This window comes from Ips typographus, linkage group LG8 (genome assembly GCF_016097725.1).
Source record: "Ips typographus isolate SLU linkage group LG8, UJ_Ityp_2.0, whole genome shotgun sequence".
NCBI lineage: Eukaryota > Metazoa > Arthropoda > Insecta > Coleoptera > Curculionidae > Ips > Ips typographus.
The window spans coordinates 420,815-446,991 of NC_138429.1; the positions used below are offsets into that span (position 1 = coordinate 420,815).

The window sequence follows — 26,177 nt, forward strand, 5'->3', positions numbered from 1 at the left end:
TACGATAAAATTCATTTAATACTTTACAGTTTTTTTTATGAAAATATAATATGTATAGACATTGCTTTTGTTAGACAATTTATTACACACTTTAATGATTGTAATACTACCTTAAAATCTTCTTAACAATAAAAAGTAAATTGGAAACTACTTTACTTTAAAATATCTGTAAACTCTCCAAAAGTATTTACAGTTACTACAAAACAACATTAAAACTTCAAGACATTCAGTCTTGGGACTCTCCTTTAATGACCGTACATGTGCGAGAAAGGAGCAAGATTTAAAAACCTTTAGCTAAAATATTAAAGAGTGTAATCTATAAATCATATTATTGCAGAGAGAGTATAAAAGCTACATTAAAAACTGAACGTATCACAATTCTCATATCATGTCAGTTTATTTGTAAAATAAACCGAACCGAAGTGTTGTATCAATAGATTCGTTTACATTTTTTTTATACATTATGTATTAAAAGTCTTGTTAGGTGACTTTAGTGCCTGCGGAAGACCTGAGAGGCAAACAGCCCTCCACCCAAAAATTTGGTTTCTCTAGCATACTCTTCCACAAGTTTAGTTCTTTACCGGTCGAGTCCATCCATTCTACCGATTTTCCTTGATGTTTTCCTGTAAACAATCGTTGTCAACCCGGTAAAATCTTGGAAATATACTATGGTAGTACCTGTTCCTAGAGAGAATCTGACCATTCCTAAAAATTCATTACTCGCCAGCCGGTCGTGATCCCAAACTGTCAATTCTAAGCTACGATCCGCCAGTTCTTGTAATGTGACGTCGTCATAGACGAAAGTATAATTCCATACGGGGTTTACGGATTTTTTTACTACCGGAGTTTTTTGTTTGGCGTTACGGCCTTTATCGGGCAGTAAATAACTGAAAGTGTTGAAATTTCAGTGAAATGGTACTTATGAATAAGGATGCTAGAAATGATAGTTGTCTGGGTGACAGTCAACTCATAGAGTTGAGTACAGATGTTACACAACAAGGATATAATAGTTACCTTTTGCAGAATGGGTCTGAAGTTCCATTGGCTTTTACAGCAGCCAATCCCTTAGCCTCTTTAACCAAAATATGTAAGGCTCCCCTTGATTTCTTGCCTTTTTTATGCACCGATATCTGGAGGAATAAACTTCAAGCACACTATGATGTCTCCTTTGTACGTTAGAGTGTCGTCGAAGAGTTCAGTCTGAATCACGGGGAATTTCCGTATTACAAGTGCAAAACCACGGATCGGCTTATACTCACCCTTTCCTGAAGATTATACCATTTAGGCAGGGGATCATCGAACACTTTATTTTCTAAAGCCATTGTGACCTCGCCTAGGAAATCGTTTCTACCGAACATATCCGAGTGCCAAACTGACAACCAAAGAGTTCTGAGCTCCAGCTCGTTAAGGGACATGTGAAACTTGAGGCATTCGTCGAACACGGGGTTCAGGGTGTGTTTTTTCACTTTGGTTTTCCGTTTTCCTGATTTTGACTTGTCAGGAAGCAGATACACCTAAATCATTTGATGCTAAAACCACAAGATTTTGTATGATCATGTTTTACCTTGACGTAGGGGTCGGATCTGTTCCGCTTAGCATCAACGGCGGCCAAGTCTTTACATTGCTTGATCTGAATTTCCAGTGCTCCAGCTTTGTAGTTGTACTGAAGACCAAATTCCACTTGTCCTTTTACAGTTATAGAACCGTAACGACCATCATCAGCTCCAGAGTATACGCTTGCCATTGAATCGGACCGTAACTAAGAAACAAAAACTAATAAAAATCACATAATAATGATAAGACAACCACAGTTCAGACAAGCACTTTTGAATCACTGAAATTGTGTTATTATCGGTTAATTTTCCCAATTAAAGTGGACATTTTCAGTAAGGACATAAAAATTCCACTTACACCAAGACTTGACAAGCTGCTCCTAGTATGGTGTAAACCAACCAATCTATCAATATCGTCCTCAGTGGTGGGCCATTCTTGACTGGAAACTGAGGCGGTTTTCCTTCTGGATGCCGGCGCCACTGGACTGGGCGTGGCACTTTTACTGCCCGTCCTCGACGTGAGCATCGGCGAGGAATGGGCCTCGGACAAACTGACCTCATCTAGAAAAAATTTACAGTCACACACACAAAATTCAAAATCAAGGGAAAAACTTTGCATTCTGGGTAAATAAAGTGTTGAATTACCCAAGCACACGCCAACTAGACGGTAATTAGAGAAAGCTGGTGGAACGGGTTATATTTTTTTGTAAGTGTCGTGTTCTAGTTTATCAGGTCGCCTATGGATGGCAATTGTCACAAAAAGCGTACGCCTTAGATAGCGTTGCAAACAATTATTATATGACAGCTGTCAATACGCCGATTTGCCAACCACAGCCAACTACGACCATAACAATTATTGAACACCCTTAGTATACAAGTTTCAGATTTAATTCAATTTTTCAGCTTGCAACGCTGTAAACCCCTGTTGACATTGTCAAAAACAGTCACGTGACCTTCAAAACTTTGGAAAATTGATAAAGAGAGGAGATTTTTTCTGTTATGTCTGCGAAATGGAAACGTGATCGATAGAAATCGATACAGAGATGTCGATGTGGGCGGGCCAGACGTTTCGAAACGTTTGCCATTGTTTTCTCTGTTAAAGCAACCTTTAACCTTCAACTTTCTCGTTTCGTGTTGTGACGTGGGCGATTTGTACCGATCGCTTTGCAGACAAGATATGGTGGCGTCACAAAGTGCAGGGAATTTTTAAGGTTGATTTGGGTACTTCCAATAAAATTTTTAACGAATCTTAATTAATGTGGGTTGCAATTATGTAATTAAGGTCGAGTTTGCCATGTTTTTGCGTAATAACCGTAAAGAAGCCATTTTTGCGGTGCGTGCGTGAGAACTTACGGCTTTTAACTAACTGTACCTTGCCTGGTCTGCCCTAATAATACGAGTACAATAGAAGTGCGGAATGCAAATTTTCTAATACCTAATTCCATAGTAGTTCAATTAAAAAAATGTGATTTAAATGATTTTCTTTATTTACTTATTAAATTAATGGTGTATACTTAATTGATAAGATATCCTGTTTATAGGAAACTCTAAAACATCAAACGGAATCCGTACAATAAACTCACCCCTCGTATTAAAGTAGGAGTTTTATGTTTTTGTCGGTATATACGTGAAAGTAAATCCGTTTCACATTTCCCTTTTAATGGGTTTAAAATACCGATGATCAATTTTCATATACATAAGAAAACTAATAGTAAAAAAAAATAAAATAAATAAATATTACCAAAGTAGGCGGTGCATGTTTTGCAAACGTGACGTCACAATGACGTAATTGAACTAAACAATGCATGCCCAACTGTCAAATTACGTCATCGGGACGTCAAATTTGCCCAGCATACTTGATGAAGCGTTAAAATGATACTATCCCCCAGCCTACTTTACCATTAAAACTCACGAAACGGCATGTTAGACGTTTGTGGGATAAAACATCGTTAATTTGTGATTATTTTAGAATATTAATTTTTCAATAAAGTAATTTACACAAAATTGCCTTAATTTTAAACAGGAACAGGAAAAATTATAAAAAATAGGAGTGTTTGTTTCTGCCAATTTTTGATCACCCTGTAGCATTTTGCTGGACGTAATGATGGATGTAACTACCAATAAACATAAGGAATCTGACGTTTTCTGATTTACAACGTCCAAAAAACTGGAAAAAGAACAGTAAGTCAATTTGGCAATACATAGTAAAATGTCAGTTTGACAACGTTGCATATTCGGGTCTTTGATTTGACAACTTAAACAGACAATCGAAAATTAGTCAAGTGACCAGGGTGCCTCACTTTGGATTTTGACATTTAAAGGTGACAGCTTGGCAGTTATCCTCACCGTCAAAATTAAACCTTAGAGCATGAATATGGTTTTAGGACGCGACACTTCAGGTTACTGGAAAGCTAGCAACGCTGTAAATAGATGGTAAAAGTCATCAAAATAGCAGTTTTTTGCGCATTTAATCGTCTTCATATCCTGGATTTTCCCAATTATGACAGGATTACACGATGACATCATAGCCAAGTGCAAATGGGTTTAAAAATACCGGATGATCATTTCCATATACTAATACGAAAACTAAAGAATAATGGATAATCACAACTAGGAACAGAGTCAACATCAAATGTCAAAAAAAATCATGTAGTAAAAACAATACCAACCCCCACTGTAAGTATTTCCTCCACCATTCACCAAAAATAACAAACAACTCACCACTGGACAAATTCGATTGAAACGAGCGCCTACCGCGCCTTTGGTGGCTGGGCTGTAACCAGGCGCGCTAACCGCCCGTTTCGGTTGGGCGGGTGCGTGTTTCTGAAATCCAGGTGGTCGGTACCGCGCACTTTTCACGTTATTTGGGATAAAAAGTGGTGACTTTGCGCCTTTTGCATGGCCGCCAACGGCGTTGTAGGCAATCTGGGCAACGAATTGGTGGCTTGCGGTCCCGTTTGAGTGCTACGCGGCAACGTTGCCCTGTTCTCCATGTCCTCGTCCTCGTCCTCACCGTCGGCTCCAGAACCGCACGAGGTGGCGTCGGGAACGCTGGACCGTCGTCGATTCGGTTTGGTCGCGGTGGCCACCCAAAGTCGATCTTCCGAAGTGCCACCCCCGATGCTACCACAGCTGCGCACTCTATCGAGTTGTTCTCGACTTAGAGACTTGTGACTGAACAGTAAATCACCGGCGGAACGTCTTTTGGCAGCGATTGCCAACGCAGAAGCCGAACCTTCTGTAGAAATTAACGAGAGTCGGTTACGCGAGTCTGAGGCTAGTAACGCTGACTCAAAACTGCCCCTCCACGAAAACCTTTCACAATCACTAGCTTCGCGTTCTTCTGACATTTCCGTGGTACTCTGATGAAGGTTTTTCTGACCTCGCCGTTAATAAATCGTGCGACTTACTTCTAGGGAGATTCTGAAGAACAAATGTATCAGGGAGGTTAGTGTCCGAGGTGCTGCTATCCTCATCTGTGGTGGTAGTAGAAGCGTTGCTGAGTTTCTGTTGCAATCTACGATGGTAGTTGCGTCCTTTTGGACTGTTGGACGCGTGACTTTCTCCACTAGACACTTCGTGCATCAGAGCTACCAGCCTACTACCTATATGATGCATCACTTTAGCTATTAAAGGTGGTGAATTGGGTCCTGAGACTACATCTTCTGGTTGGTTTTCTGTGGCTATTTTTTCGAAACTTGCCACTAGTTTCTGGTAAACGAAAGCAGTTTCCCTGTTTAAACTTTGGGAGTCATCTAGATTGATACCACCATCACCAGCATCCCCTTCTTCGTCTTGTTTGTGATCAAATTTGTGATGATTTGCTTACAACTGTCTGAAATTTGTTGCTGTAAAGCGGATTTGGTGCAAGCCCCTTCTAAATCACTACTAGTGTAATCGCTTGAATCGTACGAGTCACTCCAAGTGTCTTCACTACTTAGATACTCCACTATTTCTCGAACTTGATCTTCTCGAATTCCCGGTACTGTTTTCATTAATCTGGTTAGTTTCATTTTCAAAGTAGACTAACTGAGGAGGTTTAGACCTGTTTCTGATTTTAGGCGTCGGGTTGCTTAAATTGGGGGTTGTAGGTTTTGAGGCCACCATTGTTTTGAAAAACTGTCGCATTTTACTCATCATTAAATGGTTTCTTCATCCGAACTCCAATTGTTAAAACTATCCTTTCTTGTGAGGTTTGTATTTGGTGGTACTGAGTCCAACATCCGCCCTACACTTCTCCCTTTCTCTTCACCATCATCGCCTGTAGGATTTTCCAGAACTGAATCCAACGTTTTCTGGTCTTTGAGTAAATCGTCGCAACTACCCACAAATCCACTATCACGACTCTGCTGTTGGTTGTTTGAGGTTAAATTACAACTTTTCTGGTTGAGGAGTTCTATTTCTGTCATCCTCCTCTTGACTGTCCAGTTCCTCCTGGTTGGTTCCTTGACGTCTTCCAAACTTGCCTTGTGCTTTTTGGTTTTTTTCCTTTTGACCGTGTCAAACTGAGGATCAACTTTATCAAATCCACCCAAATCGTCGTACGTGTCCGAGTTTGAGCTCGAAGAATCTTCAGAGTCATTCTGAATGTCTGCTTGTTGTTCCGTTAATGTCAAATCGGGATTTCCTAGAAGGTTATCCAGAGGAGCTAGAGTGAGAGCGACCGGTCCCCCTAGCCCGCACCAATCTCTTTCTACGTTGCTCCGGGCTAGGTTTGCCCTCGCTGTCACTTCCACACTACCATCTGAATCCCTCCGCTCAGAAGTAAACCCCATAAACCCGCTCAAAAAGTATTTTCCAATCTGGACGAAGCCAACTCTTCTAAATTTTCATTCATTTGACTCTCTTCAGGACCACCCAGAGATTCCATACCTTCAGAGTAGATACTGCTCGTCTCTGAAAATGCATCATCACGATTCGGCACCGTGCCATCGCCCAAACCGTAAAAAAAGTATTTTTCCAAGTCGGTGGCGCTTTGAGGACGCTCCTTTTTCGGTTTTCTAGGCGCCTGTTCGATTTCGCTTTCCTCGCAGCTCTCCTCCACTATGGTATGCAAGGTAAAGTCGATTGCCGTACGGTGGTATCCGCGCAGCTCATCCTCTTGGTCCGCCACGGCGGAACACGTGAGGGTAACCTCGTCTCCGGACGACGAGTTTTCCTCCGAAATCGAGTTGGTGACCACCTCATCATCGTTGTCGTCATCATCGTAACTGAGATTTCCACCCAGGAATCATCGTCGGCTAAGCCTTCTTCAAAGGCGCTCAACGTTTCGGCGGACGTTATGACCGTCACGTTAGTTTCGAGGTTTGGATAGCTGGAGTTATCTGAAACAGATGTTAGTTTGAAAATACTTTCAACGAATGTATGTTACTTCCAGTTATACAGGTGTGGTAATAGGAAAACCGTGTAACGGACAGAGAAACGTCCATTATTGCATGCGCGCGACTAAGACAGAAAACGAAAAAAATATCAAGTAGGCCATATTTTCAGCGCGCTGTTGCCAAGCGCCAAGTATCACCAATACCGTCGACAAAATTAATTTGGCGTTGGCTACAGCGCACTGAAAATATGGCCTACTTGATATTTTTTTCGTTTTCTGTCTTTGTCCCGCGCATGCAATTATCTACGTTTCTCTGTCCGTTACACGGTTTTCCTATAGTCGGTTTTGGATTTACCACTGTGATGATTGGCAAAGCAATTTTGTTGCTTAAATTAGAAGATGTATAGGTTAGATATTTAGTGTGCTCAGTGTTTATTGGGAAAACTGGAGTGAAGAAAAATTTCTACCACGTTTACGTATTTCCTAGCGTTTGGTGTTTCCCATAAACAGTGAAGCAGTTAATTAAGTCTTTTTGTTCCATTTCGTTCCGTCTTTGTTTTAGAGTTTTCACAAAATCAGAAACAATTGCCTATTGTAATGAAAGTCAGATTCGCTTTTAAGTCTTGAATTCATTCCTTGGTCCTTCCAAGCATTCACATACTTTTTTTTTGAAAAAATCATATTTTCAGCTATTTCTTTTTTTTCTAATAATAGGCTACTTTACTATCGACATTGTGACGTGCTATATTCTATTCAGTAGTTAATTCTCAAGGTTCCTACCAGGGGAAATGAATAATATTCAATGATGATTGAAACTACAGTGAAAAATTTACCAAACTGAATAGAAAGTTAAAAAATTATGCAAACGTCATATCCGAGGATTTTCTGAAGAAATTCAATAATTATTCCATTTCGACGGCTAACTAGTTTACTAATTAACTCTAATGTTTATGCAACAGTAGGTAATTAGATGTTTGGTGCAAAAGAGCTGGTTTCAGTTGTTTATATACAGAAGAAACGCATGGTCGCGTGTGTTTGATCGTTTTAATCCCTATATTTCCTCTGTTAAATTGTTGAAATAACGAAACACAAAGTGCAAAATATTTTCAAGTTAACCAATTGGATTAGTCATAACAGTAGAAGGTCAAGTGTTATTGTACCCATTTGTGGTAGGTAGTTGGGTCAGTGAATTTGATTCCAATTTTGTTGCTATTAAAAAACTTAAGATCCACTGTAATAATCAAGCAGGAATGTAGAACGGTTTTTTGTAGGCAACTTTCTCTATATGGTTTTTGCAGTTTATCTAGAGTATAAGATAAGGTCAAATACGGAATTTAATTTCACTTTTTGGCAGTGTAGAGTAACTGACATTTTTGGCGCCCTAGTTTAAATTGATTACTGTTACAGAGGAGAGATATCATGTTCTGAACACTAAAAAAGGTACGATTTTTCTTATCTGCTATAAAGCTCCCTGAATGGTTCTTATCTGATAAGTGTAGGAATTGAAACAGTGATTTTTAGTATGTGCATTTAAGTTTATATCAAAATACCTAGAAATGTGAAAACAATACCTATTTGAAGTGTCCTCCCTCCTACGCTTTTAGTAGTAATACACGTTTAACGTCATTGACATTAAAAATGATTATTTAAATAACAATAGTAGTCAATGAGTGTGAGAGTGATAGTTAAGTTTTAGTAATGGAACCAATCAATCATTAGTTGCTTTTAATGATTGTCTCTAACTTATTGGGTATAGCAAATATTTTGCCATACTATTCGTAGTGCTATTGTTTCTTGTTGCAAAACCTTTTCGACAATTTCTCCCATAAAAACACCAAGTAACTAGTGGACGTTACGTCACGCAAAAACGAAGAAAGCGCCTATATAGAACCAAGGCCACTGAAGTTGCAAAGGCTTACGCATCGCGTACTTAAGATGGTGGTTGGTGATCACAAAAAACTCACCGTAATTTTTTTGTTCCTTTGACGTTTCATCCTGACGATTGGTGTGACTGACCACCACCACCTCACCCGGCACCACTTTGGTGGTGTCCGTCGTCACCACGTTCACCTGCTGGTAGCTTACATCATTGGTGATCATCACTAAACTCGTGTATTTTGCGTTCGCACCATTTCGACCGTCTACCTGACGTTGTTCGTCGATTACTGACTGCGAAACACCTGTAGCATCGTCGCACGCGATCCGTTCACTTTCCGTCTTTGTCGCACTCGAGCCTCGCGACTTGTTTAGCGCACGTTCCGTCTTTGTTTCGCCGCTACGGGACCGTAAGCTCTCTTTTTCCACGTCGCTGGAGCTCAGCGACTCTGCGCTCACGTCTGACAGGCCCGGACTCGACGAGTACACGTAATCCGATTTGTATTTATTGATTTCTTCGTCCCTTTTTGAAGTTCCCGCCCAATCTGAAAATATTGATTGTTATGTCATCTAAAAATTATTTTTAGTGCCAATCATTGATCAAGTTATAAAAGACATTACTAATATAAAAACGTAATACAGAATAAAATTGCATTTGGGGTCTTGTAAAGATTAAGCATCCACGAATTTTAAATTTTTTTTTATACAGTTAGATTACGGTTTCTATAGTATAGACAAAAATAAAAATTTGCGGTAAATTCACAATTTTCTACAGAAAATTGAGATAAAAATCCGTAAAATGTACGATAATTTGGTGGAAGAACCACACTTTTCCTGTCAAGAAAACCTATAACTAATATAGCTATTAAAAACCAAAATAATTCTTGGCAACCTAGTGCTAACTGTAGTGGCCGATTCGTATTAGTGCCAATATTTGTTTATTGCAAATTTAGGAAAAAAAAAGCATTAATAACTGACCTAGACTAACCTAAGTGCAAAATCCACCAATATTGTAAAGTAAACAAAGGAAAAAGGCGCCAACTATGTTTTAACCTCATAATTGAATGACATCTGAAGTTGACGTACATACTGTCAAGTATCAGTTATCCTCTGTGAATTATGCGGCGTTGCCAGACGGTTTTTTTTTCGTTATTAATATTTAATACCTCAACTAATTTTTATTGTTTTTAATCATAAAAATATGTTTGGTAGCCTAAATATCCGATTAGTATAGGTGGGCAAAGCTTGTTTTTATAAATTGTAACTAATTGTACTGCATTGCTAATCGTACAACTCATTGTGGAACAATGTAACAGCGTTTTTCGAAGAAAATTGTGATTTTTCCGCAATTTTTTTCTCTGGACTATAGAGGCCGATAATCTACATGCAAAAAAAATTTGGTGACCAAACTCGTGGATGCTTAATGTTTACAAGACCCTGCATTTGAACTGCTTAGCTTCTTGGCATTGTTAATAGTAAAGTTGTATTTGTAAAGAAAAAGTGGTTCTTATTACCTGGTTCAGTCATTGCAACGGCAACTTCCGCCGAACTTGCACAGTTCAAAGCAATTTTCTCGTCTAATTCTGCAACAACACATTCTTTTGTCTTTATTCCCCCTTTCTCAGGCAAAGTACCGTTTGATGAGTCCATAAAACCACCGGGCACTTCATCATACCGCGCCTTATCACAGACTCGCTCAGCTTTCGATGAGTGAACTTGCACTTGGCCCAACTCATCCGAAGCGAACCGCACCTCGGACTCAATAAACCCCTTAATGTCTTCTTTGGTTAACGCTACAACACTAGGAACCTCATTTCTTCCACTCACTTTCGATTTTTTCTTGGATTTACCACCAAACCTTCTGCTTCTTGTTTTGCTCGGTCGCGAAACACTCGAACACGCTTCCCCTCCGCCCTCTTCCACATACCTGAAACCCAACAGACTGGCACCTGCAGCACCACAATCATCCTCGAGCGTTTCTTTTCTAGGAGCATCGTCAGGGTTCAAAGGCTTCACATTCACAAGCACTACAGCGCAATCGCGTTCCGTATCCGTATCGTTATCCGAACTATCACTAGCGCCGCTAGAGCTGGTGGAGCCACTGGTGTCGCTGCTGGAGCCTTTGTGATTCACCACAAACACTCTGGAGAACCGTTTGGGTTTCTGGTCGGCCACTGTGCCGGTGTCGTTGCTGTCCGTGTCCGCCGAGCCTGAAGAAGACTCCTCGCCGTCGTTTTCGCGTTCTTTTTCATCCGCCGAAGATTTCCGGTCCAGGTCGTCTTCGTTGTCGGTGCTGATCGTGCTGCTTGGTAAAGCGTCATCGTCGCGGTCGTTTGGGGAACCTGACACGTTGTAAACGCGACGATTTGATGATTTGGTGGATTCGTCGCTGGAATCTGATGAACTTGATTCCGAAGCGGAAGAACCTCTAAAAATACAAAAAATGAAAGTTGTACCAAAGTAACAATTTACAGTTTGAAAATTCACCACAAATACAGTTTTTGTTAGTTAGCTTAGTTTAGTAGAAACGGTGTGAAAACTGTCAAAATGAACTATGGTTCATTTTTTTTACGTTACGTCATCAAGTGCTCCGCCATATTGAAATTTACGCACGTCGTTTATTACAAGCTAGGCTATCCATCTTTTTAATCACCTGTTTGCCGTATTGACAAATTCCTCCTTTAAATCTCACAATATGTATCTTTCATTAAGCAATTATAAATGAAAATGAGAAAACTATATTGTTTTGAAAAAAAAAACAGTTTAAGAATCTCACATGTTTTGCATGCAATATCGAAATCTGTATAATTCATCGGTCCGTTTATTACTGCAACCAACAATACACCAGGTTCCCTTCTGCTCGTGGAAGATGTGGCAACATAGAGCATAGTCCCAACTGACAGTCGGCTAAACATTTTGAGGTTAGGAATTTTAAAAAGTTGAAAAACACCAAACAGAAGAAATAAAAACTTAATTTAGGGTTGTTTAAGTTTATTAATTAGTGTTGTTATTGCGAGACCTTCGTAGAATTTAAGATTTTTCTTCACCAAACTGGAAAACTTGCAACATTTGGTGGTAAACAAAGGCGGAAAGTTCCAATCAAACTTTGGCTTGTTAACAACAATCACATTCAATTTAAATTATCTGGAAAGAACATCACAGATAGGTGCATTCAAACGAGTTATTAACAGCCCAATACCAACGTTTCAAGAATTATTCCATAAAATTTGCAAGAAAGGAAAGGCAATGTGTGTATCCTGGGGACTATTAAATCCCAAAGCAGTGTTTTAACTTAATAACAGAATTGTTGGTGTTTTAAGAACTTACTTCTTGGTTTTGTGATATAGATTGCTGATTTATTTCCTTTTGTAAATTTACCCAGCATTAAATACATATCAATTTGGTTTTGTTGTGTTATTTATTCGACATGTTTTTTCAATTTCAGTTCAATTTATTGTAAGAGCAGGTAGGTACCTCAGTTAAAGAAATTATCTAATTTTATGATTGTTTATGAAGAAAACTAGACTTCTTAGATAAAAAAGAAACTTGAGTGTACTTTTTACAGATTTCATTTGTATATTTCATAATGTGCAAATAATACAATTAAAATAGTAATTTAACCTACTATCTGATGGAAAAGTAATTAACAGTAGCACCATCTGTTTATAGCCTTATAGTCAGAGAAGATACGGCAAAATTTATAAGGGCTAATTCTGAAAAATAATGGCATTTGATCAAATTTATGTATTAAGTAACTTGTATCTTTCTAATATTACCTGAAACTTGTTTTTTCAACACTCTGCATATGGATTTTGACAACACCATTATAACCATAGCTTCAAACACCTTTTGTTTAGAGTCTTTTAGAGCAGTTGATAATGGGACCCTTTCAAAGCATGATAAGCAAACTCCAGATTAGACAAATCAAATCACCTTGTCAGCTTCTGCTAAATACACCTTTACTCTATATCCATGTTTCTTCGAGAACCACTGGCTTGAATAAACTTGGTTTTTTAGTGTTCTTGTAAAAACTCTTCTTGGGAGTAAGTAAATATATGGGCTGTTTCATTGTGACAGTGTTTTCTATTAGAAAAGGCATTTTCTTTTCTGTTCCACAAACTCTAGTTCCTTCAGAATGTTACACTGGACCCCTTGATAGGTGTAAGGTGTATTAAGGTGGCATTTTCAAAACTGACTACCGAAACACACACACATTATCTAGTCTCACACGTAGTATCGCATTTGAATCGAAATACTCGTTAAAATATTGTGAAATTAACATAAAAAATGTCTTTTTCTTATTACTTTCTGCCAACAATGGCCCAAACCCTAAAATTTAAACGCAGTTTATAGTTTTAATTTTCACTTCATTTCTAGTACCTGCAATGGTCAGTTTATTACTCTCCTAACTTAACTTGGGTCTATTCTTTGTAGAAAGACACAAAAAGGTTGCTTTAGTACATAACAAAGCTTTTAATAAAATGTTTTGAAGACTTTACACTAACAATGTAAAATGTTCACTATAAATGACTAATTCACCCTCACATTGAGCAAAAAAAGAGCGTTGGCGTGACAGAGAAATCGACCCACTTAAACCACTTTTTCGGTTCCTTGATATTTGAATTTCCGGCATCACATTGATCACAAGAAACCGAGAGCAAGAGAGAAAAAAGTGATCGTGTTTTTGCCGTCCCGATGAAATAACAAACCGTAAAATCGAGCTGAATAAAGTGGGTTGGCAGGCCGAAGGCATATCGGTTCGTTTTGGTGCACTTTCAAAAAACTTTAAATGCACATTATTTTGTTTTGCCGGAGCGATTCCGTGCAACCCGAACATGTCAAAAAGTAAGTCAAAGAGTGTTAATTTGTTTTGGAACTATTTTCGTAATATAAAAGTGAAACTCACCTATTTTCACATTCCAAATGGCCTTTAGGTTCGTCGTCGACCATCTGGAGTTCCTCTTGAGGCACCTGTCCGGCCCCATTCTGACAATCATCGCTCACTTTGGCGTCAATCATTGACTTGTCAAACAGCGACCACGGAAACCCTTGCAACTGGGCAAAGTACTGCCAAAAATCACCGGGTGTTGCATTTGGACTGAACGATTTGTAAACGGGCAATAGAGATGGGAACGGCGTTTGGCCACCCCAGGGAACGGGAAACGGTACCGGAATCGGTACCGGCACTGGTATATACTGGGCGGTTGGTGTGGGGTCGCATCCGCCGCACGATTTACAAGTGTACGAGCGCAAAGTATGGTCGGTGGACTGGCCAGTGGTACCGGTGGTAGTCGGTTGATGAACGCATTGCATCGCGTCGACGAGGGGCGGGGGAGAAGCGCCGTTTTGTTGTGGGTCGGAGGAGGATGGGGTCATTGATGTGTTGTCTTCGTCGGAGGATTCTCTGATGCGTGGACGACGCTGTAACAGTGGCGAACCTGAAACATCAAAAAAAATGATTGATTCACAAAGGATAAGTCTGAGAAGGACTTTTTCGTATTGTTTTCTAACACGCTGGTACAAAACTCTTGACTTTAAAAACTCTCCTAGAAAAACGTGAGAAATACCACCGGATGTACTGGCAGTACATTGGCCTTGTTATATATGGAAAATAATTACAAAAAAATTACAGATTTTCTCTTTTTTACGGCCATCGAACAGACACAGTTATTAATGCGCATCGCCATTGATAAGTAAGCATCAAAAAAGGCAAATTCACTTTCCAAAATGTGTTTGTCTAATTTTAGATACTTACTGAGAGGAGAGTCGATAAAACGCTTTCGGCACACTCTAGGCGAGCCAAATGGGGACGTCCAACCCAAAACTTGTTGCGGTAGAGCTGCTCCAGGCTCGAAATAGTCCCAGTCGCACTCGTCCAAAGGAAAACTGGACGCTGACGAACTGTCGTTGTCGTCCACGTCCTCTTCTTTGGACGAACTGTCCGAATTAACGAACACCAGACGATAATCTTCGCCGTCGGGTAATAAAATATCAATCAAATCGTTTTCGTGACCTGTACGCCTCCAACCTAAAATAAAACTACTGTACAATCCTCTACTAGTATCATTTAGATGATTTTTATAACTTAAAGATGACTACAAAGAGTATATACAGTGCGTTTGAGTGAAGTATTTTTATTCCTCTTTAATTATTAATCATGTAGTAATATGTATGCTGTATGTAAAGAATGGCATTGTATTTATAGAAGATGAATAACTAATAATGAGTACTCAAAGTGAACTTTTGGAAGAACCAAAAGATATAACACCTGATAATTGCAGAAAGTGAGGCTATTCCGACGCGGAACTGAAGTGTTAAGTGATAATTAAAAGTGCATTCAAATCAAAAGTCATACAAAATGAGCCAAAACTGTCCTTTCTAGCTCTTTATGTTACTGGGATATTCAATTTTAAAAAGTAATAACTATTACATATACTACATTTTTTCCTGTGACCATTTCTTCAGGAAGTTTGTTTAAATCTTTTGACCAACTGTCAAATGACGTCACACCTGTTTTGGCACACTTTAACACATGCCACTTGTCAAGTTTATTTAAAGCTTTGTCTAGACTGTCTAGAGCATTCGTTTGCATTGGTTCTCACTTCTTATCATGGGATTCCTATATTGGCGTTTCAAGATAAGAGATATACTCCCTCTGGTGATCAGTTATGAAAATAGTTTCGGGCATTCCACCTGTCATTTCTCCGTTTGTTCACGTTGATTTTGGTTAGGAATTTAACACAGGTTTTATAAATATGAAGTGACAGTGTCATATTATTTCTAATATTAGGTTTTTCCTAAGGAAAAGAGGCTTTTTCCTGAATTGCTGTTACAATGTGGCTTGAAAAACTTATGAACGGCAGCAAACAAAAATAACCTCAAATTTTGATTTTAAATCGTAAAAACTCATCTAATCCTCAAAAAACTCAATTTCCACAATACAAACAAACGCAAACTGTCACCGCCATATTGGAATTTTTGACAAGCACCTTCTAGGCTTTCTAGTATAGTAGGCGGTGTAATCGTATAATTTTGAAATTCCCACACTTGAATACGGTACTTTTTCGCATTCATTACATTTTTGAAAAATTAGCTTAGTGCGAAAAAATGCACTTTACCTCCCGCGCTTAAGAAAATAATAAAAGGGTGGTTTTTGACATTTGAAACTTGTTGAACAACAGTCACGCATGGTTTTGCGTTTTCAGTTGTGCTGTATCTCATTTAATTAGTGCATTAACTCATTTCGCTTCGTATAATAGCACTTTTTTCAGTTATTGACAGTTACTTTTCAAATTATTTAATATTTGACAATATAAAACATTTTCTGCCGCTTACTTACATGAAATATCAAACTACTCTCAAGTCTTCGGTAGTATAGTGGTAAGTATCCCCGCCTGTCACGCGGGAGACCCGGGTTCGATTCCCGGCCGGAGAGAACTTTTTTTTATTTTACCCGCGGTATACCCGCTTTGACACATTATTATATATTTTTTTCTAGTTGAGTATAAGTGTAAGAAAATAAAAAAAACGTAAATACATTAGATGTGTATATTTAAGTAAGGGTATGTAGAAATGAAAAGAAGCGTGCAAAAGTATGCAAATGCGAAAACAGGGAGAATATGAAGAAATGTAAACTAAATGTGTTTTTTTTTCTTAAGTTTGAGTATGTTAATATGAAATGTTAGAACATGGTCTAATAATGCAAAAAACTGTAAACACACTGTACATAGCATGCGTAGAAAATATAGTTTAATCTACATTAACTACTCACCCCTAACCAAATCCAGCCTTCCACTCCCCATACAACACAGCATCCCCGTGTTATTCGACCACCACCAACCCCACTACCACTAACCTCTATGACGACACCACGAAACTAACTTAAACCAGCCCGTTAATAATCTAATGACCACAGAGAACAGTTATTATAGAGCTAACATGGATGTAATTGAATTGTTTAATAACTTTTTGGGTGGTAAAACGTTGCCACTTGCACGTAAACGAGACAAAACCACTTTGAACGAGTGCAATGCAATCGACAACTTCTTGTTTTAATCGAAGTTGCGGCAACGGTGCCCTTTTTAGCAAAGTTTAACCAAAACCGCCCACCGCACTTGCGGGTAAACGGGCGTTAAATATGGTCGAAACGTGTTCGATCCGTTGCCCAACAAAAAGGTAAAGTCATTGTTCGTTATTATTAGTGCCTGATTACGCGTCAAATTCAATTAAGTAATCGTATTAATCATACACACGTTAAAGGTTAGTGCATGCGCTAAAAAGCGTCCTTAATTATTATTATAGTGAGTTCTTTATAAAATGATGCTTCTTTTCAGTTTGGCAACACTGCAATTTTAGATTCTCTCACCTAACAAAGTCGACAAATGACAAAACGAAGATGTCAGAATGTGCTTTAAGTTTGTCCACCCGCTATTGGCGTTTCAAGATAAGAGATACTCCCTCTGGTGATCAGTTTTGAAAACGGATTCGGGTATTCCAGCTGTCATTTTAGTTCAACTGGCGTTGCGATCACACCACGTGACCACGTAAAAGTGACAGGACAATTGATAGCCATTAATAAAATCGCAGGATAAAGTCCCATTTAATGCAACGTTGTCAAATTTTTTGTGGTTGCATTGTAGACCCATAATCCACAATAAAAAACTGTTTTAAATAAATTAAAACGTTATTATTTTGTTGTTTGCACATTTTAGTCTCATTTATCCAATTAAGGTCATAATTTTAAGAAACGTCTGTTATCTCCCTTAATCACTAATTTTAAATCAGTACGCGGCTAAAATATTAAATACTCAGACATGCCTTGTCGAGCTTTATTAATTAATCTGTATTAATTAATAAAGATTATTATTGATACTACAATTCATTCAGGAAAACATGTAAAAGTTGTTTAAATGTCAAATAATAGCAACAAATCGGCCAACTTGTAATATAAAACTGAAATGTTGTGTACCACCTGACATTTATGTAATTGTTCTCAGTTAACAAAAGGCATTTATGCCAAAACTCAAAGGGCGATAAGGCCCCCTTGACATCCTAAAGAATGCATCATGTCGAACACCCTCCGAGTAGGTGTTAACACATTATAATAGAAACCATTGTATTTAGTTTGTCATTGTTTAACAAAACAGTCTATAAATATAGTCAAGACAATGAGGTGAAAGCGCTTGCTCGTGAGATAAAAAAGGACCACTTACCGCCATCGGTTTTCCTCAAATTTTGTTGTCTTCGTCTTCTCACCGTCATTTTTCTGAACACGGTGCCACTGAGCGGCTCGATATCACACAGCTCGACAACTGGATTTTGACTCAAAGACTGTCCCTATAGTTTTACACTAGGTTAGATATAAAACTAAAATTTTTTCGGGGGTAATATCCCTAGTGCATTTAATTTTTCCGGAAAAATTCGGAAAAAACGAGTTTCTAAGTAATTTGTTTTAACAAACTTTGACTGTTTTGACATTAGTGACAGATGTCACGTAGTTTTGAGAGTGTAATTTAGTTAGGCAGTCACGTGACCTTTGTCAAAAAAAACTATCATAAATAACAGAAAAACGTCTTGTTTCAAAAACTGTGTTCTTGCAAATTCTAGGCAATTTTTGACAGTTTTGACATTAGTGACAGATGTCACGTAGTTTTTGGAAGTTAGGCAGTCACGTGACCCTTGACAAAAAACTATCATAAATCTGAGAAACATGTTTTGTTTCGAAAACTGTAAGAACATTTTTCTAAACCTTGATTTTTGCTTTTGAGCAGACAGTCAGGAACAAAATTGCTTGTCAAACCCACTTGGAGTGAAAAAATTAGTGTTCTAAGCACATTTTTGGAATCCTCATTAAATTTCCAATCCAATAACCTCAAAAAACACTATAAAATTTGGTATAGTCAGAGAGAAAAGAGGTGTCAAAGTTTGAATTACCAGAAACACAGTTTGAAAAGACCAAATTGCTTGTCAAACCCACTTGGAGTGAGAAAATGACTGTTTTAAGCACATTTTTGGAATCCTCATTAAATTTCCAATCCAATAACCTCAAAAAACACTACAAAATTTGGTACACACAGTACAGTCAGTCTCGTCTTCTACTCGGATGATTTTTATAACCACCATCGCTCATGCTATTTGTTAAAACAAATTACTTAGAAACGAGTATTCCAATTTTTCCACAGGAAAAATTAGATGCACGGGGGATATTTGGTAAGATTATTTCCTGAGTTAAATAAACATTTTATTTTAATTAAAACAATAAGAACAATAACTTTCAAGCTAGAAAGGGTAACGCTATTCTTTATGTTGCTGTGAGGAGTGTGCAATTTTTTCGAATTTTTTTCCGGAAAAACTGCTGACAGCTAAGTGGACAGTTGTTAACTAATTCTTGATAGCGATTGGTCAAAATTGATAGGAAGGAAATAATCAACTCTAACCTCAATAGTGCTACATTTTCCTTCTGGGCTCTCTTCGGACAAAGGCTTGCTAGACATGGTTTTCAATTCTTGATGGGCTTTGCTGTTGCTGGTCAAAGACCTGCTGCGGAAGTAGGCAAGATCGTCGGCTTTACTATGATTGGTGCTGTCAAAGCTCACGTGACGTTCTGGCGTGATTTTTTCTTTGCTTTTCAATGATTCCTCAGCAGTTCCGGTGTCCGTTTCACCTGGAAATAGTACTCAGTCTCCAAACTGTCACAATTTTTTTTATAAAATTATTACCGCTAGTTTGACAATTTTCCGGTTTTAAGATTGGTTCCGTTTTCCTCCTTGAGTTTCCTTTACTTTCGTACAGCGAAACAGACATTAACGGGTTGGTTCTTAAAGCTTTCCTGGGACACGGTGATGTTTCTATTGCTCGACCTAATTAAATTTAAATACAATGGGGAACAATTATTGTGTTAACTTACCTGAATCGTTTCCAACAGCATCGCAAATGGGATTTGAATGGAAATTCACAGTGTCGGAATCACAGTTCAAGTGGTCAGTACAAACATCCTCAGAAGCTGGTGTAGGTGGTTCCGGAGTAGTTTTGCCGTTTTTAGCATTAACCTGGTGAACAATCAGCGAGGGATAGCTGTTAATATCCTGTCCTCTGGGTAAGCTGTTGTACGGTCTAGCTTCGATGGAGTTTCTTACTGCCGGCCATCTTGGGGTTGGACCTGGATAATTGATTTTGTTTTTTTTCGTTAATATAATTTTAATAAACATACTGTGTATTGTCCAGGATCTTCTGATTGTTCGTTTGATGATGTCCGCGGCGGGGACGTAAACCCGAGCATCTCGTCGTTTGTTCGGTTTCCGAACAAATTCGTTCATCCATTCACCTGAAGCTGCTTGGATTTCCCTAAAGCAAAATTAATACAAATCATATGATAGAATTATTTATTTCCTTTTTGTTATAGCTACATTTATAGCGCGGTTTCCGCCCAGACAATATCAGTCTTTATTTTGGGTTTGCATAGAAAATAGGCCAAATAGTATCTACACCACTGGACAATTTTGACAAACGTCATTAACATATCACATAATGAGTATTTAATTTCATAAGTGCTTGTTCCAAGTTGATCAGAAATTGCTCCAACGGTCTAACAGTTATAACAAAAAAATCGTTTTTTTTTTTTCAACTGAACTTTGGAGAAAGCCTTTTTTAGGAAAATGCGTTATTTTTAGATGGGCTATCGAATAGTTTTTCCACGAGCTGTACGCAAAACAGTCAAACCGATAAAAAAAATGACGCCATTAGATTGATTAATAAGGTGCTAAAAAAATATTAAACAATAGGGAAAATTCCAAAGTAAAGTCGAGTTAAGAGAGAGAGACAGACAGGAAGCACTTAATGCAAAATAAATACATTATCAATAGACTCTTGTAACTGAAGCAAAAATAAAAAACTGTTATTGCCTCAATCAGATTAATCCTGAAACTGTATTGCTTTCTAAAGAGGACAAATTGACAGTTGTCACGTACTTTTTATTCAAATCAAATCTTAGATTAAGTATTCCTTGGTGGTTGATGAAAAAAATAATATAATCTTGACTTAAAATGATAACAATCTAAGAAACTAAATACGAAAGTTCAAGTACTTTTTAAACAATAAAACACTTCAACTAAAAATGAATACAACAAACAGTAAAATAATATAAAAGGAACGGCTGTACACTTTACTGCGTCAAATTGCAGTTGTCGTTACAGAACAAAACATTATGAAATTCGTCATCGTTTTGGCGGCCATTTTGGCCTACTGCGAAGCAGTCAAATTCAACATCAACAACAAGGACGGAGGCGCGATTTGGATTGGAATTCAAGGCAATTCCGGCAAGGACAATTTGGAAAATGGCGGTTTCAAATTGGCTCAAGGAGAATCGGTAAGTCTTGAAATCCCCACGAACAAGCCTTTTCAAATTAAATAAATGAACAGAGAACCGTCGAAGCTGCTGACGATTGGGCTGGTCGTTTCTGGTCCAGAACCTGGTGCTACGAAGACACCAATCACTGTTTAACTGGCGACTGCGGTAACAAAGTGGAGTGCGCTGGCGCCGGTGGTACTCCTCCAGCTACTTTGATCGAGTTTACTCTCAGAGGATATGGCAACATTGACTATTACGATGTGTCATTGGTTGATGGTTACAACAGCATGGCTTCAGTAAGTAAACTGAGAACCTCATTAACGGTCAATTCAACGGTTACGATCACTAGGTGGAGCCAGTGAACGGTGCAGGTGATGGTGGTGAATACAGTTGCAAAAAAGTCCAATGCGCCACTCAAATCAACAGCGTATGCCCCTCCGAGTTGCAAGTGTACAACGATGAAGGAACTACCGTGATTGCATGTAATTCGGCTTGTAACGCCTTCAAAACCGACGAATATTGCTGTGCCGGTGACCATAGCACCCCCGAGACTTGCGTAAGCTCCGATTGGCCCACCGACTATCCTGCCATCTTTAAAAGTGCCTGTCCTGACGCCTACAGTTATGCTTACGATGACCATAAGAGTACTTTCACCTGTTTGGCCGACGAGTACAACATCAACTTTGGTTCTGCTTAAGTTGAGCTTATTGTTAAGTTTTCATTTGACTTATAATATCTGACACCTGTATACTAGTTACATTTTACAATACAATATTTGAACACTCGTTTTTGGTGTGGTAATTTTGGTGGGACATGATATTGAAAAAGTTTTGTTGTAAAAGCTGCAAAGTATGCAATTTTATGGAAGACCAATACGAAACTTACATTCGTTTGTAACAGACGACACAGACCCAATCGGTGGCCCTAAAGTTGTACTCCCTGCATCCCTTGCACACCCTTAACCGGCAGGTACGACAATTAGCACCGCGATTTATGACTCGTCCTAATTCAGCGCGGCAACGACCGCAAGTTCGGTCCGGATCGGGGCCCAAATCTGCGGAATCCAGACTAACCCTTAGGGCCCCTTTGCGCCGCAGACTTTGAAGTTCCGCCTTTAAATGCCTGCAACAAAGAGAATGGTTTATCTTTGAAGGTGTCTTGCTTTTTGGCTAATTTTAATTAAGCTACCCTAGCGTTTAATTAATAAAATGCTAATTTTAAAATATCAAAAAGGTGGATGGTAAACAAACCAAACCTACATCAAAATGAAGGTTCTAAGCTAGAACACTCGTTTCCATTGAAGGTCATTGTCAATGCCTTTCACAACATTAATCAGAATCAGAACGGAACAATTCATCCGGTGATTCCAATAATCTCATGTAAATTATCTTTAAATTATTTCCCGTTAAATTGTTCATAAATCCCTAAAAATCGATACAAACCTGGAAACGTGTCTTTTACAAACATCAGTATTACATAAAAAGCAAAGGTGTAAAAAACTAATTTTGCATAATGCATTCATAAAATAGCTGGAAGGCGTTTTCTTAATTTCGTTTTCAAGGTTTGTGATCGTAACGCGGCTAAATACTCGATTAAAAACCATTGAAAACCCAAACCTGAGTGTGTAAAGTATAAATATTTATGGATATTTCCAGTAGAAATTAATCATCCTATGATGCATAAAATACCATGGCCAAAACCCAGACTAGTCAAAGGCTCGATTGTACAATAGTGATTTAAACTAAGTTTAAGCATTAACAATAGCATGCTGTAGAACAAACCTGACTGAAAATTAAGTTTTATGTTGTATTTGCATCCGAAAAATTGGAAAACTAAACTGTTGATACTTTTAAACAAAAAATTAGGTTATAACAAATTATAAACGTCTATTAATGTCAATCCTGTCAAAAAATTATCACAATTGACAGTAATGGAGGACTGTGGTGTAGCTTGGTGTAGCTCTGGGTGAAGCTTTTTGCTTTTTCTAAATAACTGAACTACAGATTTTTGTAGGAACTAGGAATATACAACAAAACAATTTTAGTTTACTTTTTACATTAAACAATGTACAATCAGACTTTAATTAAGAACAAGAAAGATGGAGATCGAAAAACTCTTCTTTTATTTTTTGCATTCTGTCAAAATAATCTGCTAAGGTAAACAAAGGAGGACGAGAATCTCTGGTTAGGTTAGGTTTTATGTAAACGTTAAAAAATGTTTATTTCTTATTTAAAACTTTAAAACAAGTTTCAGTAATTCTGTTTAATTGTGACAAGAAATAACAATAATTTTGTACTGTGAGGTGACTAGTGACTGTTTGTGACCGACTAACTGGTTGAGTCAGTTTATGTAAGCGACCTATCCAAACGTAGAAGTCCGTAGGCCGGACGGTATGACCTTAGCAATACCATAAACAATTAAAACGCATGGGTCGATGAAATGGACATAAATGCGGCCTGTACAATGGCATATAAATAATTGTACGTATATTGTAGGTTGATTGATCTTGAAAATAATCTCACTTATGTTTCATATGGTGTGTTTGAAGATTGCAAATTTGATTGAGGAGTGTCCTACACTATAATTAGCACAGAAAAAGTGGTAATTTAAATCCTTGATGAAAACATTGTATTTGTGGTGCACCGAAAATAAAACCACTACATAGGATACAGGTAATCCCACGTAATTTTATATAGTCGACAGAACAACACACTGGAACTAGTTTCGAAAGTAAAATCTTGTGTTGAGCTGTACACGCGATGTCGAATTATACATTTTGTTTATCTTGCGCCAACGTACAAGATAAAACCCCCATAAGGTAAACCTCGGCTAATTCGATGCCGAGAGACTTATTTTACTTTCTAATCACCCGAAACTGGCCGGCAAATGCGTTCTTTTGGTTTTGACCTTAAAAATGATCTTTGAATTTCCTTGGTTACTTTCCATTTTCTGATCGCTTCCTCAATGCAAAGATGCGACTGTTATGTGTGCGTTTCGTTTTAAGTGTTATGCAGCAAAGACATTTTAAAGTTACGATGGATCGGTCAGTCACCTGGGAGAGCAATTATTATAATCATACTACGTTTACTACTTAAGAACTATCTAGTATGCAAATGTACTAATTCTTAACGTGTACGTGGAATATTCACTGATGGTGTAAGATTTGAGTGCTTGAATGCAAGCCACGTCCTTTCCTGGACAAAGGGAGATGAGACTACGCCCACCATATTAACCTCTCGTTGCTAATTGACTTTATAATCAATAGCAATCTATAACAAATACACACAATAAGTGACCTAGTACAGGAAGTGCTTACATTGTGATTGCAAATTGGGGCCAGTGTCTTTTGAATGAAAATCCACCCATAATCTTGATCGATAATCTCGATTTAGTTCTGGAGATCAGCGAGGCGAAACGTTCACGATGCTTCAAATTGCCAATCGCCATTTTTTAAGAGTATCTGATGTTTTTTCGAGTTCATCATTCGATTTATAACGCTTGATTGTTGAAATCCCTAGAATTCTGATCTAGTTTTGTATAACAATTTTCAAAAACTACCACACAGTTAAGTTAGTTGATCAGTGACCTTGTTCCGGTTTCTGACTTCCTTCGCCTATTCGTCTCTAATCATAAGTGCTATTTGCGTATTGCCTACACACTTAGGTATATTTGGATTAAGTCAATTTGATTACGTCATTTAATTGATTTAACCTAAAGTGGTCATTAAGTAAATAAGAATAAGGTTCTTGAAAGTTTAATTTTAGAACGAAGTAATATATGGCTTTTTACTTTAATCACCATTACAATTGGGTCATATTTAGAGCAGGAGACTATATTGTAATAAAACAATAAGAAAGTCGCCTTTATAGAGTACAGAAAAACAGTAGCGCAAACTTTACTTCAAGGTTGGTGAACATTACAAAATAATATTGTTAAGTTAAAGTTCAAATAGTGTTGTCTAGAACCTCATAAAATTGAGCCTTAAGTAGGTTCCATGAAATGGTAGGAACCAGCTGACCATAATAAACAGCCAATCCGGACGTCACGTTCAGACAAGTTAAATGGTTATTGACCCATAACATTTTCAGCCCAATGGGTTTATTAGCCTGGCACCCTACCTTTTCCTTACCTTTCCTAAAGGGATAGAAGGTCTAGGATGTTTAGAAAAATGGCTAATCCGTAAAAGCTCCAATGGACAACAACAGTCAGTTAGAACACAAACCCGTTTAATTAGCACGCGCCCGTTTGCTATATTAACTCTCGCTTTGAAAATGGCCCCTAAAATAACGGACAACAAAACTTTGTCTCGTTTAGCACAGAAAAACGACAGACCAATAACAAACAACAATAGCGCGATAGCCGGTACGACTTCGACTTTCTTGTGTTTTGTTCTCGGTTTGTAAGGTGAGGAGAATGTCTCGAGGAACTGTTAACAACGTTGCCAAACCATATATTGTCTACTTCATTTTCTGTATTTAAACATTTATAGTATAACGTGGTGATATCTCAAACTGTTTTATAATGATCAACTGAGCGTCGCATGACATTTACGGGTTTTCAACGCTCGTTTTTTACGCAGATAATATAGAAAACATGAATCGTGGCAACGTTGCTGGTCCCACAAAGGGGGCGCTTGCGCCCACTTTGTCCGAGTACCAGCGGGTACAGTTAATCGAAGACTGGTTTACAATGCACGACAACAGGTGACCAAAGAAAAATTATTCAATTTTGCACTTAGTGGTATTGTCAAGTTTTGGAGAAGAGACTAATCAATGACCCTCCTCATTGTTATGCTGGGCGACTTTACTATATGTTAATCGAAAATGCTTGAAAAAGATTCCCATTCTTAATTGTGTTATAATTTGTGGTTTTTTTATGCAAATTAAGCGTGTTAATTGCTTTGTTGACTTATTATAAACGTTATTAGCCTTTTTTAGGGGTGTCCAACTTTTCTATGCCGAGCATCAAAAGCCGCATTCGTTTTCAAGCTCCATGGAGCGAGCAGCGCGTTTTTCACGTCACAATGACGTAATTTGACATTTGGTTAAATTATGCTTTTGCTAAATTACGTCATCGTGACGTC

At 38.1% G+C, this 26,177-nt stretch overlaps 3 protein-coding genes and 1 non-coding gene across 4 annotated transcripts in view; 3 read left to right on the plus strand and 1 right to left on the minus strand.

Annotated features, from left to right (window-relative positions):
* The window catches only part of LOC145732376 (uncharacterized), a 27,109-nt gene continuing 932 nt past the window's right edge, over window positions 1-26,177 (minus strand). Inside the window, 30 exon segments of the mRNA XM_081984580.1 lie at window positions 1-623; window positions 679-887; window positions 1,015-1,128; window positions 1,130-1,200; window positions 1,260-1,514; window positions 1,565-1,759; window positions 1,912-2,114; window positions 4,275-4,323; window positions 4,326-4,423; window positions 4,426-4,933; window positions 4,935-5,368; window positions 5,371-5,560; window positions 5,562-5,698; window positions 5,701-5,927; window positions 5,929-5,996; window positions 5,999-6,196; window positions 6,198-6,289; window positions 6,292-6,351; window positions 6,354-6,770; window positions 6,773-6,877; window positions 8,838-9,293; window positions 10,263-11,176; window positions 13,655-14,186; window positions 14,504-14,776; window positions 17,961-18,084; window positions 19,185-19,411; window positions 19,467-19,607; window positions 19,655-19,906; window positions 19,958-20,091; window positions 21,980-22,216. Coding sequence (XP_081840706.1) covers window positions 481-623; window positions 679-887; window positions 1,015-1,128; window positions 1,130-1,200; window positions 1,260-1,514; window positions 1,565-1,759; window positions 1,912-2,114; window positions 4,275-4,323; window positions 4,326-4,423; window positions 4,426-4,933; window positions 4,935-5,368; window positions 5,371-5,560; window positions 5,562-5,698; window positions 5,701-5,927; window positions 5,929-5,996; window positions 5,999-6,196; window positions 6,198-6,289; window positions 6,292-6,351; window positions 6,354-6,770; window positions 6,773-6,877; window positions 8,838-9,293; window positions 10,263-11,176; window positions 13,655-14,186; window positions 14,504-14,776; window positions 17,961-18,084; window positions 19,185-19,411; window positions 19,467-19,607; window positions 19,655-19,906; window positions 19,958-20,091; window positions 21,980-22,216 — 7,063 coding nt within the window. The 3' untranslated portion in view covers window positions 1-480.
* On the plus strand, window positions 16,112-16,183 carry TRNAD-GUC (transfer RNA aspartic acid (anticodon GUC)). Its single transcript has one exon. It is a non-coding gene; the product is annotated as a tRNA-Asp (tRNA).
* Window positions 20,918-21,879, plus strand: LOC145732395 (uncharacterized). The gene is made up of 3 exons (XM_081984616.1): window positions 20,918-21,112; window positions 21,166-21,390; window positions 21,444-21,879. Exons 1-3 carry the CDS (start codon window positions 20,951-20,953, stop codon window positions 21,789-21,791), a joined length of 735 nt encoding a protein of 244 aa, XP_081840742.1. The 5' UTR covers window positions 20,918-20,950; the 3' UTR covers window positions 21,792-21,879.
* The window catches only part of LOC145732389 (gustatory receptor for sugar taste 64e-like), a 13,126-nt gene continuing 10,080 nt past the window's right edge, over window positions 23,132-26,177 (plus strand). The window contains exons 1-2 of the mRNA XM_081984609.1: window positions 23,132-23,574; window positions 23,643-23,766. The gene's annotated coding sequence lies outside the window, so the exon portion shown is untranslated. The remainder of the gene's footprint in view (window positions 23,575-23,642; window positions 23,767-26,177) is intronic.

Bases quoted from the DNA above. Each gene is read 5' to 3' on its own strand.
- LOC145732395 (XM_081984616.1), top strand. From the start codon at position 20,951: ATGAAATTCGTCATCGTTTTGGCGGCCATTTTGGCCTACTGCGAAGCA. The intron at 21,113-21,165 runs GTAAGTCTTGAA...ATAAATGAACAG, and splicing joins AATTGGCTCAAGGAGAATCG to AGAACCGTCGAAGCTGCTGA. The intron at 21,391-21,443 runs GTAAGTAAACTG...TACGATCACTAG, and splicing joins GTTACAACAGCATGGCTTCA to GTGGAGCCAGTGAACGGTGC.